This window comes from Aulonocara stuartgranti (genome assembly GCF_965226115.1).
Source record: "Aulonocara stuartgranti genome assembly, chromosome: 14".
Lineage (NCBI taxonomy): Eukaryota > Metazoa > Chordata > Actinopteri > Cichliformes > Cichlidae > Aulonocara > Aulonocara stuartgranti.
The window spans coordinates 19,526,210-19,540,997 of NC_138950.1; the positions used below are offsets into that span (position 1 = coordinate 19,526,210).

General features: G+C 40.2%; 2 protein-coding genes across 5 annotated transcripts in view; one reads left to right on the forward strand and one right to left on the reverse strand.

Annotated features, from left to right (window-relative positions):
• Positions 1-1,038: 1,038 nt before the first annotated feature.
• drc12 (dynein regulatory complex subunit 12 homolog) lies at positions 1,039-5,174 on the reverse strand. 2 transcript variants are annotated; one of them, XM_082503029.1, is made up of 6 exons: positions 4,893-5,174; positions 4,749-4,817; positions 4,180-4,299; positions 3,861-3,953; positions 3,655-3,785; positions 1,039-1,556 (listed from the first exon to the last, which is right to left on the reverse strand). In XM_082503029.1, the coding sequence occupies exons 1-6, from the start codon at positions 4,942-4,944 to the stop codon at positions 1,428-1,430; spliced, it is 594 nt and encodes a 197-aa protein (XP_082359155.1). In that variant the 5' UTR covers positions 4,945-5,174; the 3' UTR covers positions 1,039-1,427. The 2 variants fall into 2 exon arrangements, with proteins under 2 accessions (XP_082359155.1, XP_082359156.1); XM_082503030.1 differs by lacking the exon at positions 4,180-4,299.
• A 154-nt stretch (positions 5,175-5,328) lies between these two features.
• Positions 5,329-14,788, forward strand: part of cbl (Cbl proto-oncogene, E3 ubiquitin protein ligase) — a 35,129-nt gene continuing 25,669 nt past the window's right edge. The window contains exons 1-3 of one of the 3 annotated variants that reach the window (XM_082503026.1): positions 5,345-5,859; positions 5,954-6,295; positions 10,938-11,185. In XM_082503026.1, coding sequence (XP_082359152.1) covers positions 6,149-6,295; positions 10,938-11,185 — 395 coding nt within the window. In that variant the 5' untranslated portion in view covers positions 5,345-5,859; positions 5,954-6,148. Of the gene's footprint in view, positions 6,296-10,937; positions 11,186-14,788 lie in introns of all 3 variants that reach the window. The other 2 variants (XM_082503027.1, XM_082503028.1) reach the window with 2 other exon arrangements.

A 14,788-nucleotide genomic window follows, 5' to 3' on the forward strand; every position in this document is an offset into this window, starting at 1 on the left:
AAACTTTAGTATCTTTAGCATCTTTTCAGCAATTTGAAGAAATGGGAACAAATTTTGTGATTAAATGATTCATGGCTCAGTCTTAAGTGGCTTTACAAACAAAACAACAGTCTGCTGAAAATGGACTGGATTAAAAATTAGTGAAAAAGCAGCTAAAGTCCAAAGAAAAACTCTAAGGACCTTCAGAAAGCCTGGAGAAATATTGCTCAAGACCACTTTTAATAAAAATCTGACTCCTAGGAAGGAAAATGCCAAAAATATGGGGGTAGCTCAAGACTTTTGCACAGTATTCTATGTAATACAAATATTTTTTTCTTTTTGATGCTTAAACTGTATTTGACTTATCCGTGCTTGCTAATACATCTTCCATCACTGACTGCTGCAGGGCTCATAACATTTCCACTATGGGAAGATAAGGCACAATGTGCCAATCGTTATTTTTCTGCACCTCCACTAACAGGTGCACTATGCCGTTCTCATTTTAACTACTGCAGTCGACCCCATTAAGCCCTAAACAAACTGAAACGGGCAACAGCTCCTGGTGGTTTGAGGAGGAAATATTGGTTTTCTGATAAAGGCCTCTTGAGTTCCTGCGTTAATTGGCCGTCAGAGCACAGAATTATCTTAATCCCTGAGTAAATGATTCATTACCCCACAGATGAGAGACTAAAAAAATGCACTGGGCCACGAAAAAAGATGCACAAGTGACAGCCTTGAAAATAAAATGTGTTTATCTCGCTCCCTGCAGGGAAAGTCGGGTTTTATTGATGCGGGGCAGCTGAATCATATTTCCTGCATGATTAATTTTTTTCCCCCCGTGCCTTTCTCTTGTTATTGCTTAGTATTAATCTGCTTGATACTGAGCATTAGTTGTGGTTTTCTTTACATCGTGCATTTGTTTCACGTCTCCCTCGTTGTCTTTTACCATATTTGGCCTCTCAAAGGCTGCCACAGAGAACTCTATCTACACTGCCATCTCTGCTAGCATGCATACTTGTTGTGAAATCACAATAGTTACAGTTTTTTCACCAACAGCTTTATTCATTTTCACCACTTTATTGTAACCCCCAAATGTTTTATGCAGCTTTTTTGGATTTTGCGCTCTTCTATATAAACAACAAAATACTTACTGTACTACTAATATTCATATAAAATACAGTATACACACTGTAATGCTCTAATAGCAACTGAGTGTCAGTGGCCACCATCTTTCTGACCACAAGCAGTCATTTGCTACATCTAGTGGGCGCTACATGCCACTACATGGTGATCTATTTCCTATTCTAAAATATACATTAACATCCATACAGTTACAGGTGAGCCATACACAGCACTCTAGCAGATCAAACAGAGTCAGTGCTGTAGCTACAGCATTAAACAAACACATCTCACTGCTGTTCTTACTGTATATGTCAGACTCCTGTATTTTAAAGATCCAGGGCATTTAGGCCAAATTCAGAGAGCAGCTCCTTGTACTTTTGATGAAGAGTTGCGCTTTCGTCTTCCCAACCCTGTCGAGTCGCAGACAGCTGGGAACTCAGGCTGTCGAGAGTCTCCTGCAGAAAACATGGGCAGCATTAAAATGCAAGCTAAGATTTTCCCTTCAAGTCACCGACTTGTCCAACCTGATTTCCCTCCCTTCTTAACCACCTTTATCACTGATGAGTTGTAAGGGTGCACTGAAGGAGGTTTAATTAGATTCTGTGTCATACTTGGGAAGAGAGGAATAATGTTAATTACATATTAAAATCCTATCTCTGCGATCAGAGGCTGAGCCCTCGAACAGGGCTCTAAGCTTGACCACTTACCTTTGAAGATCTGAGCGCTGAAAATTTGCATGCACTGTCTGTAGCCAGCCAGTCGGACTCGGGCGCTAGCGAAAAGGTCAACAATGACCCCATCCCTCATCCATTACATCTTAATGGAAAAAACTCCCAGGAAGTGGAGTTTTTTTTTCTTCATATTTGTCTCACTTAAATGTTTTGGGTCATAAAACAAACTCTAATATTAGATGGAGATAACCCAAACAAAAAGCTGAGTTCAGTTTCACCTACCACACCCAGTTTAAATTGCTGACATAGCTGTTGAATCAAGTAACAAGAACCTGTCTGACAAAATGTAGCAGGCTAAAAGGCAACACATCATGCCACGATTGACAGAAAACAACTGAGAAACAAAGTGATTGACATCTATCAGTCTAGAAAGGGTTACAAACTTTATCGAGAAAACTTGGAACAGGGTTGTACCTTCCCAGGAGTGGCAGGCCTACCAAAAAAAGCACTTTGATGACTCATCCAGGAGGTCACAGAAGAACCCAGAACAACATCGAAAAAACCGCAGGCCTCACTTGCCTCAGTTATGGTCAGAATTCGTGATTCAACAATAAAAACAGATTGGGCAAAAATGGCATCCATGGGTGAGTTCAAGAAGAAAAACCACTGCTGAAAAAGGAGGCGCTCATATCACATTTGCCAAGCAACAACTTGATGAACCCCAAGGGCTTTTTGAACATTTTCTGTGGATTGACGAGACAAAAGCTGAACTTTTTGGAGGTTCCCTATTACATCTGGCATAAAACTAACACAGCATTTCATAAAACGAACATCATATCAACAATCAAACTTGGTTTTGTGGTGTGATGGTTTTGGGCAGCTTTGCAGCTTCAGGACCGCATACTACTCATACTTATAAACCCTCCAATATAGATGAATGAAAATAATTCTGCGAAGAAGAGTGTCTCAAATGGCATGTAAATGTCACAAATATGCAAAAAAATAAGAAATCAGGAAGAGGGCGAATACTTTTCTACAGTACTATTTGTGGCTTCTTTTTTACAGCAGTTTCTCGGTCATGTTGATTGCATAATTTCTGGTGTTATGTGCATTGATAGTTCCATAAAGCTGCAAAGTTTGTAATGGCGTGGTAAGTTTTCTGAACTAAGCACCATATTTCAGGCCTGCTTATAGAAGAAAATTACTCACTTTGCATCAGAAGTTAGTGAGGACATTCTCTGCCTGTGCAGCTACACTTGGAAAAAAAAAAACTACTCTAATGGTCATAAAAGGACATCTTTATTGATACGTACTAAGGTGTCAAAACTTGAGGATACAGGGGAAGTCGGCAAATGTCATTTTATGGGGGAAGAATTAAACCACATCTATACTGTACACTCCATCTAGTTTTTTAGTATTTCTGACCTACGATTATTAGACATAAACTGCAACAGTTTTCATCAGCATCATCATAATATCATATGAATCATTTTTAAGTCACTTAACTCATATAAAACATCCATGACAGCTCTATTAGCGTTTGCTTAGTTTGTCATTTTAGACTGAATTATCAGCTCAAAGCAATCATACATTCAGGAGCTTGACTTTCAAGAAACTGGTGTCATCACACTGCTCTTTCAAGAGTCACACATAAGCTGCAGGTCTGACCAACAAGAAGAAGTGCTAGTACCTTCCCATGACTTTGGCGGAACTAACTCTGAGATCAAGTTCTCTGAGGGTTGGCCTAACTGCACATACAAGACAAAGCTGCCCCACATTGTGCAAAAGGTTACCTCAAATGGGTATTTTCGTATACGTGTAGGCTTTCAAATGCGTATTGTTGCCACAGTGTGTGCTTGAACTGCCTTGTGTTGAAACTCACATGAAGGATCTTCTCATAGTCTGACTCCATGTTGTCCAGCTTTTGTCGAAGGTCTGCTATGATGGCATCCTTCTCCTGCTCCACTTGCTTACGCTCACTTTTCTCTTTACTCAGTTCCTCCTGGGATAGGGCTATACAAATACAGAGAGTAAACTCTTATGTGGATCCATTTGTTTGATTATACTTTAAATATAGATAGACCATACCAAGGTCTTCCTTCAGTTGGCTGACTTCCTGTTCCAGTTTCTTCACCTTGTTGGTCAGTTCGGTCTGCATGGTTTTGTACTGGCGACTGAGGTCTAGAATGACATTTGCGTCAGCTATTTCAGACTTCATTGCTGATTCACTTTGAAAAGCTAATACAGCAATCAGCTTAAGCGCCCGGCTAATTAGATTTTTTGTTCCTCAAAAATTACCCTAACCTCGGCAAACACACCCCTTGTCCTCACTCCCAAAGGGATCCGCACTTTGATCAGGTTATTAAAAGACAGACTAATTTTGGATTCGTGCCCCATCTGTACCCACCCCAGTAGATGTCCCTGTGGTCTTGTCTCTCGCGCTGCAGCTTCTGTTCCATGTCTCTTACACGTCTCCTCAGGTCAGCTCTGTCTGACTGGACCCTTCTTAAAGCCTCACACTGTAAGGCTGCAGGAAGTCACACAAACACATGCAGGCATTGAACGTACAAACCAGAGGGAGCTTTCTTTGTTTTTTGTTTTCATAAGCAAAAGTGGAAATTACTTTCTTATCAAAACTTGTATTGATGCAAACTAAATTATCCATTAAACATGCCCAAATATGCAGTCAAGTTTTAACATGTGGGCTTTCATTTCCACTTGTATTGCTTTTAGACGTTTTAAAACATGTTTTTTTTTTTTTTAGTATTTTCTATCCTTTTATGGGCCAAAAGACTGATCTCTTAATAACTCACTTAAAATCTATATACAACCCAATAACATGGGAGATCAGCGATTTAAAAGGGAACAGACATGACAAGGAATGGATCTGCTAAGTCATTTTCAGTTTGACCCTTTATGTAATAATCATACAATCTGTTTTTATTATTTATAAAGGAATAAAACCTCAAGGCTCACCTATGTGATCCTGCAGAATGGCTATATCCAGAATACTGTGCCTATGCTTTTCTTCCACGTCATTTTGACCTGTAACAACACAGAAATATGTGTAAGAAATAGAAGATCTGCAGTCACGAAAGGAAAAAAAAGAATCTCGATTACATTTTTCTGGACTTTTCTCTGCGGTCTTCTTTGTCTTCTTCTTCGGGGACATGCTTGCTTAAGGCTGCCTGTTCAACCCACGGACACGCACAGGCTCACAGAGGGCCTACGCTTACTGTATGGTGGTGAGACTCTGTTGCTGTGCACTGGTTGCTGAGTGAGCAGCCATAAAACAAAGTGTCCGGTTTAATTGATAGTTGAGTGACTTTTACAACAGCCAGTCACACATGACTGGGGAACGCGCACAGCGCCAGCTGCCTTCAGTATATGTGAAAGCGTCTTTTGTTGCTAGGGGTTACCGAGGCCCGAGCCGGGAGAACTCAGAGATGCACTCAGCATCTCACTGAGATTTTATGAATGCTCTACAGGCAGACGCGCGTGCTCGGTTACATTCATTTATCGAGAACGCGCTTTAAAAAGAAGGCGGGGAGTTTAGGGTTTGGGCAGCGGGGAGAGAGACGAGAGGGTGGGGGTTAACGGAAGAGGACGTACAGGAAAGGAAAGGGCCGCACATACACGTCAGAGGGGGGAAACAGAAAATGCTGGGCAATGTTTAAATCCCATAATTATTTATTCACCCTAGTTCCCGTCTATGACCGTGAGGCTTTCGCAGCTTTAAGTTCAACTTCCTCTCCTCGGTCGTCGCTGAGCGCTTTGTGTCGTCAGGCTCGCAGCCCGCAAACGAGTGCTGACAGTGTCACACAGCCTCTGAACTTCCCCTGAAGACACGGCACAGCCGAAAAGAGCTGCTGCTGACAAAAGAGAGGAACGACATCGCGGCTTGGACGGAGGCGAGGACACGCTCGAGTCCTGCGAAGAAACCGTTGCCATTGTCCTCCAGCTGAGGGCGAGAGGAGCCAGGTCTGGTGCTCCGTTAATTAGCCTGCGTGGGTCCCTGCAGAGAGAGAGGGAGACGCTGAGCAACGCAGCCTGCTAGCTGCGGCACAGAGGGGGACTTGTGCAGGGTGTGAGTGACCGTTGGGCTTGTTTTATCCACAATCTGGACATTTATCTACCAAATAATCATGTTATATTTACTGATGGGAGCCTTTATCCAATAGTCATCTCTTCCTCCCTCATTTTACCCCCGTCGGACCCTGGCTCGGATTCGCCGCTCGGGCACTGTCCTCACAGGGGGTACGGGATCACCATCGCCCGGTCCAACCAACTCCAGGCGGCGGTTCGGTCCCCCTGACCCCCTGCCCTGCCTCACCTCGCCTGTCTGCCGCTGTGGCCGACCCTAGCCGAGCCCGAACATGGCTGGGAACCTGAAGAAAGGCGGGGGGATCATCGGAATGATGAAGGATGCCTTCCAGCCACACCATCACCACCTCCACTCCCATCACCAGCCCGGGGCCGTGGACAAAAAGACGGTGGAGAAATGCTGGAAACTAATGGACAAGGTTTGTCAACGTTAAGCCGTTAGCGTTTGCTTACGCGTCGGATGGCTAGAGCGACTGCTAGCTAACCGTAGCTAACTTGCGATAAGCTAGCTAATCTTCGCCTGCTGAAGGTCTGTTGTTGCTAAGTTAGCTAACAGGCTGGTACAGGATATGGTTAGCTAACTTTAGCTCACAGATAACCTGAACTCTTGTTTTGTTCGTCATGTGGCACGCCACTTTCGTAGCAGCTTAATATTAACTGGCATAGGAAGGCTTAGTTTATTACTTGGCAGGGTTGTTAACACTTTCGGGTAACTACTCTTTAGTTGTGAAACCGCGGTGCATAGCGTTACATTGTTTGACCACGGCTAAATATTTTAAGGTATATCACAATCTTTAGCTCTAACAGGGAGGTTAGTATTCTTTAAATATGTCACATAAGAGCTGAATCTAACGACTTTGTGACAGGAAATTGAAATACAAGGGCTCCCAGCACTGCAACGGTGTCTCCTGTAGCTCGTTTATGAAAAATCTATAGTCAGCTGTCTGTCAACCCTTGAAAATTGTAACAAATTGTTTAGAGAACAAGAAAAGTACGCATTTTACGTGTCCAGCTATGGTCTTTACCAGGGGAGAGTCATCTCACTGCTTTACTTCTCGGAAAAAAGCCTGCAACAGTTTGACCCCCAGTTTCCTGTGAGATTCACACACGGCTTTTTTGTTTCTCAACTTCCAACGCGACGCATTATAAACTATGATGCCTTTGCAAAACTACTAGCACATTTAAGTGTGTTTTGCTTAGTCGAGCCTCAATTAGCACAGACAAGAACACAAGTGGCAATGAAACGTTGATCTTTATTATCACCTTGTTTTCTGTGAATGTTCAACACTTCTGTAGAAAGCTTGTCTAATACAGACCAAAGAAGAGGGAGGCCGCTGATCTGATCTGCCACACATTAAACTACCTGCCACCTATCAGTCTGGCTCTTGCAGTTTACAGAAGGGATTATTTTGCCATGTTAATATGTTTTTTTTTTTTTAGAAACTGATTGACTGGAAGAAAAACAGCCAGATAAAGGAATATCTTACCTTTAAAAAAAAAAAAAGAAGCTATACCTCACGTGCCAAAGCGATTTTACTCCATGGGACTGCGTAAAATAGCAGCAGAAGTATATTTAGTATTATCTAAAGTGAACCCACAAACCAACAGATACCACTGACCAAGACCTGCAGAACTATAACGCAGTTTCTCCTTGAAAACACCTCCCACGTAGAACTAAGTTAAATTTTGATCCTCTGTTACTTGCTGTACCTGTTCTTCAAGATCTGTATCTGTTGCAGTGGCTAATTTTTATCTGTTGTCACATCAATTTTGTGCTGCCTGAATGCTCAGTGATAGTGCGACGAAGAGCTCAAATCACTTTATTTTTTCATGATGAAGATATGGTTGTTTTTTGTTTTGTTTTTTTCTCTGGTGGATAAAGAAAATGATTGTCAATTTATTTATAGGCAAATTGCTAATCAGGCCGTGGTTTTACAGTTGGGGCATGTGTCAATGTGTAAAGTCAGTATTCTTAATTTAGCTTTCCTGTATTAACTATAAGTTATCTGATGTTTTAAAACAAGTTTAACATCAGATCCTGTTCTTGTCTCTGTTGTTGCACTGCCACATCCTTTTGGCTAATTAGGTAAAGTAATACTCTAAACTAAAATCAGAAGTATTAGCTACGGAAATGCGTTTAGTAAGATTTTAAGTTTTGGCCAATATCAAGCCCTGAATTTCACATCATAATCTAAGACAGTCATTTATTTTATTTTTTTTTATTTTAATCAGTTTTATGCGTACAAGACATTGTTCGCGGTGTGGAGGTGTATAGTTGAAAGGTACTTAACATTTACACAGCTCGTTCTTCGTCTTCATTCTTTTTCATGCCTTTTTGGGACTAAACAAGTGTATCAAGACGATGATTGCTGCCTGGCCTACAACATGGATTGACTCTATTTAGTGTATAGACACTGATCATAATACCACATTACCTTCTCCTGCTGTGAGGAATCATTATTACTCTTTCAACATTGAAAACGTTTAGGGGACATTGTCTCACTAAAGTGTGAGAAAGCACTTAAAATGGCTGTTTGCAGATAAAATCCCCCAAAATTCAACCAGCTCCAACTTGTCTTCAACCTGTAAAATACCTTGAAGTTCATGTGGAAAAATCTACATAATCACACCAGGTGTAGAATCACCTGAGAGCGAGAGAGAGACAGAAAGATCAGTGGAATGTAATTTAGCTCGGAGGGGATCAACATTTTACTTCAAGTCAGAAGCTTTAACACATGCTGACATAGAGCATTCAGCAGTTGTGACCTTGTACCAGCGCATGCATGGATTATGTTTGGCTGAGGGTTGGGCACAAGTGTTAGCACTAAGCGCTTGGAGGCCTGGAGAAGGTTAATGGAATTGGGACACATTGTTGGTAATATTGGCTCTTTTTTTTTTTTAAGTTCTCCAACAGTCACGGCTCAGTTTGGTAGACTCAATCATTTTTATCAGCCAAATCATCAAGGTGTTTTTATTTTTACTTATTATGCATTAATATTTGTATAGTTTAATTTTTGAATCATGATAGTGGAATATGTTGCACGGTAAAACAATGTAGTCTATACAGCATAGATTCATATGCCTAAAAATAAAACTACATTAACAATTGTAATACACTTAAAAAGTTTTTCCATTGATGATGATTAATAAACAAAGTGTTTGAGCTCTTTGAAGTCTCATTACTTCCACAATGCCACACTGATGCCTTTTAAATGGAGGAAGCAAGGAAGTTCATAACGACATTCTTGTAATGCTGTTCCTGCCATATCTCTTTCGTACATTTTCACATGATCAGTGGACAATAATTTGGCCTGGTCTGCAAAGAATAAGCCACGTCCTGTTTTTGACATACAGTTGTTCAGTAACTGAAGCTGACAGCCTGGCTACACAGATGTATAAAAGCTCGGGCTGGAATCGGGACATGACACCCAAAATGTTTGGCTGTGTGTTTCGTAATGATTCATGAATTGACCCGGCGAAGTGCAACACTGCAGTTAGATTTGTTGCACATTTTTGAGGATGAAACATGTTAATGCGCTCTCCTGAATGTCTTCAACGTTGTCATAAACTTGGTTCCAGTCATGGTTAACATGTTTTATAAACCCATGTGACAGATGATTGTCACGTTCACGGTTCGGGTGAGTCGGTGTTCGTAGATAGACACTCGTGTTTGTCAAAAAAAATTTGGCTTTTGTTTGCATTTGTGTTCTCGAAGTTGCTCACTTGAGGTTTTTCAAATTTGCAAGGCAATCATGTCCAAATGTTAAGTAGAGAGAATTTGAGTCTGTAAGGCAGAAGTAGCATAGGATGTGCAAATTAAAATGGGGAAGTGTAAACTCATTAACAGCTTCTGTAAACATGCTCAAGAAGTGGAACATAGAGGGACTACATGCTTAAAACATGCTAGTCAAAAGGGGATGGGAAGGGTGCAGGAATTCTTGTTTACAAAATGTAATATCTTAAAAAGGAGAGCTACTGTAGGGTTAGGACTATGCTCTACACCAGCTAAATCTCTTTTTCTTAAAGTTGAATCACAATGCACAATATGTATGCATTTTCTACTTAATGTTCAGTCAGAAGTCAAAGCCACATGTGACACATCACAGGCCCTTTTAGCATATTTTGAAGCAGCAGGTGCAGAACGCTATTGCTTCATAAAAGTTTAAATCTGCTGGTTAGCTCTTTGCACTCTCTCACTGAGCCTGCATAATTGTATGGGTTTTATTCTGGTTGGTGCAATTTTATCTCACAGTTCAAAGACACAAAGGTTAAGTTGGCTGATGATTATAAATTGGCTTTAGTTTTGGATTAAATGGTAGAAACTGCTGTCTCTCGTTGAGTTAGACATGTTATGGACTGGCTACCTGTCTAGGGTATCCCCCGCCTGTTGTGTTAGCTAGACTTCAGCCCCCTGTGACACAATTTGGATAAACACTTGGGAGTGTAAATCACCATCCAACTGTGTCTGTTGTGTTTAAAAATGTATATTTTCACATGAAATGCTGCGTAGCTGTAGTAAATGAATAAAAAATGCAGGCGACTAGCTACATAATTAATGTAGGTTTGCCATCTAGGTCATTCTGATAGTACGGTGATAAGTAAACTAACTTAAGATGTCACAAGGTATTTAAACTTTGCTACTCTGTCTATATTTTCGATTGCATAATATACAGACTTGCATCACTCTGACTACTCTTAACTTCACAAAATGTTTAGGGAACACTTTCTTTGTCTTTTTAACTTTATTGGCTTTTTCTGTTCTGCACGTCTCCTGTCTAGGCTCACAGACACTACTTTGCACTAAAGATAAGTGCTCTAATGCAAGAAGAAGCTAATTTATGTGAAATTCTCTATATGATATAAATACTACCTTAGTGATGTAGAGAGTGAAAATGCATAGTGACACATGGAATGGATTGTGCAGATTATCTTTCTGTTTCTCTGTCCCTTTAACTGCTCTTTCATCACTCACTTTCTACCACATCTTTTAGCTTGAGTTTTATCTTATGTATTCTTTCTAACCGTATCTTGCCCTCCCCCTCACATCCTCCCTTTCTGCAGGTGGTGCGGCTATGCCAAAACCCCAAACTGGCTCTGAAGAACAGCCCTCCCTACATCCTGGACCTGCTGCCAGACACCTACCAGCACCTGCGCACCATTTTGTCTCGTTACGAGGGCAAAATGGAGACTTTGGGTGACAATGAGTATTTCCGGGTCTTCATGGAGAACCTGACAAAGAAGACCAAGCAGACCATTAGCTTGTTCAAGGAGGGCAAGGAACGCATGTATGAGGAGAATTCACAACCAAGGTGAGAAAACTGGATGAAATACATGGAATAGATGCCCATCTTAATCGTATCAGTGTCTATGTTATAAATTATTTGCCTTCTCAAGTTCAAATGCTTTTCTCAACCTTGCTGAGCTGCTGTGTTCATTGTCTTCAATGAAACACATCTGAAACGGGAATTTCAAGGTGTGAAACCTTCTTAATGCAGCAGTTCATTGTGAATAATTCTGACAATGCAGGTACAGCGTGAACAATTGCTCCCAGCCCCAGCCCCAAGGCTGGCTGTAGCTCAAGAAGCATCAAAACAAGAGGAAAGATGTGTTGTGGTTTGAGCATGTGAGCGTTTGTGGTCAAAATGGCGCTTAATCTACAGCTGCCTGCCTGCATGCTGCTTTGTTTTTGTGCCTTCATATCTCTGCCATCTACTCGAGCATAGTTTCGCCATGTAGTTTATTTTACTTTTTTGAAAAGTCACATGGTGCCTCCCGCTTGTCTCTTTCTTTTGTCTTTCTTGAAGTTTTTTTCTCTATCTAGAAACAGAGTGAAGTGTATAGTCTGTCCCGAAAATAAGTAGATGTCATGGCTTTGTTTGGAGAGACTCAGATTATTGAAAAGACATTCCATTTGGGTTTTGTTTTTGTTGTTGTGTTTTTGTTTGTTTGTTTGTTTGTTTGTTTTTTACAAAAAACAAAAAAACCTCAGTATAAAGTGAGGTTAGTGGTAACTGGCAGCCTTTCTTGAGGTGCAGACTATACTGGAAGAAGCTGATCTTCTTTGTATATATTTACAGACGCCCTTTTAGTTTCATGTATGCTGTGGGTGAATGCTGTTGGACTTTGTTGTGATTTGAATACTTTTTCCTTTTACAGCAGATCACTCCAAATGACATGAACTGCCGTCAGATTTTGTGCCTGCAAGGACTTTGTCCAGAATATCTTTTCTCACTGGTAGTAGGCAAGATGACTTGCAGCAGTTTTTTTTTGTGTTGTCAAGGAAACCTTTATGACAGACTGCCATCTTCAGTAGATTTTGGACCCTAAGTTATTTGAAAATGGGTGAACTGAGACCATAGTCAAAGGACATAATACCCACTATGATACCAAGTACATCGTACTTACAGGTAGTAGTTTTGCCTGAGCACACATGTTCTTCAGATGTCAACTGGGAAACTAACCATGGCAAAGTTTCCCAGGCATCATTTGTTTTTTCACAATGCACATTACAGAATGCATGTGTTAGTTTAGTCAAAGGAAGACAGCACAAGTTCTACCCACACATAGGGCAAAACTATTCATAGTTCTCCATTATCTTCAACACATAAAGGCACCTCCTTGGCAATTCCAACTCCAATCGAAAAACCCTGAAGGTTCCCTGCAGCGTGAAGAAAACACAGTCATTTGTTTAAGCCGCCAAACTGAATAAACAGGTTTTCTATAGGGCACAAAAGTGGATCCCAGCAGTAAGACAGGCGGCGCTATCAGTAGTAATAAACATGTAGGATCCTGACACAGTACATCTACTACTTGTACATCAAGACATTTGTAAATAATAAGTGCGATATCCAAGTTTCAACTGTAGGCTACTATATTTCTGCAAGATGACCTTTAGCATTTTGACAGTAGGAATCTTTTGTTGTAGTGGTATGTGGATGATTGAGAGACCGGAGGTGGATTGACAAAAAATTAAGAGGTATTGTTTTCTAAATAAAGTTTAGAACCATAGAAACAATAACATCAAAACAACACTGTTTTTAAGTTGTCATATATAAGAATGAATGAATGACCTGGCACCATATTTCTTTGCTGATCAGAGCTGATAAGGTTGACCGCGACCTTTTATCTAGTTTCCGATAGACTTTTCTTAGGACTAGTCTAGGACATTAAAGAAAATATAATTGTGATATCCTGTTAAATTAACACTGTCTAATTAACATTACAGATGGGTGGGACTGATAACATTTGCAAGCATCATTTTATTATTAGCCATAGCCGCTACCTTCTACCAATGATAACAAACAGCATAATGTTGCTATCAGGTAATTGCTAATGCTAGGCTAACATTTATTATAACTGTTTAATACTTAAAGCTTCGTTTTCAACAAAATTTACTGACGTTAGTGAGGAAAGGGCTTTATGCCAGTATTAGCCAGTACTAAGCTGATATTTGTACTGAGTGTGGGATCTCAAGGTGGTTCATCTCTGCCAAGTAAAGCTTATATGTGAAGTTGATCAAAAGTAGTTTATTTGTTATATTGGTGCTAATCCACAGACTGTATGTATAAGATGGAAGCAGCTTCCAGCTTTGAAAAGTGAACACCCAAATGTGGTAAACCTGCATTTTTAAAATAAAAAAAAAAATAAAATAAAAAAAAGTAATTAATTAATGGCCAACAGGGAGTTGCTCTTCCAGTTACACAGACTTCCAGTAGTATAAGTTTGTGGAAAATTGGCCATCGACTCCCTTTCTCTGTAACCTCAGTAAACACTTAACAGATGATTCAAGTCATGCTCAATAGAATATTAACTACATTTTGTAGACTTTGGTCATTGTGAGAGTCAGAACCGTGTCTTTATATGCAAGAAATGAGAATTTGTAACAACTTGTTACGGACAAGTCTGCAATCATGATATCAGGGCTACCCACCCTTGCTCATTGCTCATCTTGGGATGATGACTGACATTACTGTGGCAGCGTCTTGTTTGTTTGTTTTTGTTTGTTTTGTTTTGTAATACTCCGTGTGCTAAGTCCTCCTTTGCTGTTGGCATTTTCTTAATTTTCAGAGTTTTCTGGAGTGTAACTATAACCATGTTACTATTGTCTGACCTCGGGAAAATTTTATTTGTGTTGTGCATTATAAATTTTCTAATTTCAAGATCAAGTAATCAAGTAAACTTATTCGACCATTCATAATTTAAGACTAGTATGCACTTTTTAATAAAGTCTGTAAACTTTGTTACAGTAATAAGGAGTGTGACTATCACTTGATCTTAGTAAAAATGATAATAACAATAGAAATAAAAGTCTGAAAGTTTCAAAGTTTGCAAAAACAAAATTTTGCCAAGCACTTGTGATAAGATTAAACGTGCAGTCAAAAAGAGAGAGAGAGAGAAGCCAAAAAATGTATGTCATTGAAGAAGCCACTAGTGGTTTACTTTGGACAGCTGTAATGCTTCACCACTGTGAAAAAAAACCAAAAAAAAAAACCTCTAGAGCAGAGTCAGTGTGCAGCAAATTGGCTCACATAGTAGCCCTCTGTGGATAGTTGCTTTTCCAGTGTTGCTGTGCATGCTCTTTGTAATAATGCACTGAAAAGTCTACAGTCATACGTGAAAGGAAAGTGAAGATTTAGACTATTTATATGCCTGCAACGAGGAAGTGGATTTGTTGTATGGCTTGAATGACAGCGAGAAAAAAATGGCTTAAAAGTGGGCTCATCGGTACCACCAGATTTTGATTATTGCAATAAAAACGAACACAGGTGGCTAAAATTTGGTAGAAATTTAGTTGATCGGAGTAAATTTCCCTCCAAGGCTAGATCACTTGATCACTTGCAGAACTAAATCAGAAATACATGGTTCTAATGTTTCTTCACACATTGGTGTAACCTGGTATTTCCTTTGAACAT

Coding starts and splice junctions, on each gene's coding strand:
- drc12 (XM_082503029.1), bottom strand. CDS start 4,944: ATGTCCCCGAAGAAGAAGACAAAGAAGACCGCAGAGAAAAGTCCAGAA. Junction 4,300..4,748: donor CATTCTGCAGGATCACATAG/GTGAGCCTTGAG, acceptor GACTTCCTGCAG/CCTTACAGTGTGAGGCTTTA. Junction 3,954..4,179: donor CCACAGGGACATCTACTGGG/GTGGGTACAGAT, acceptor ATGTCATTCTAG/ACCTCAGTCGCCAGTACAAA.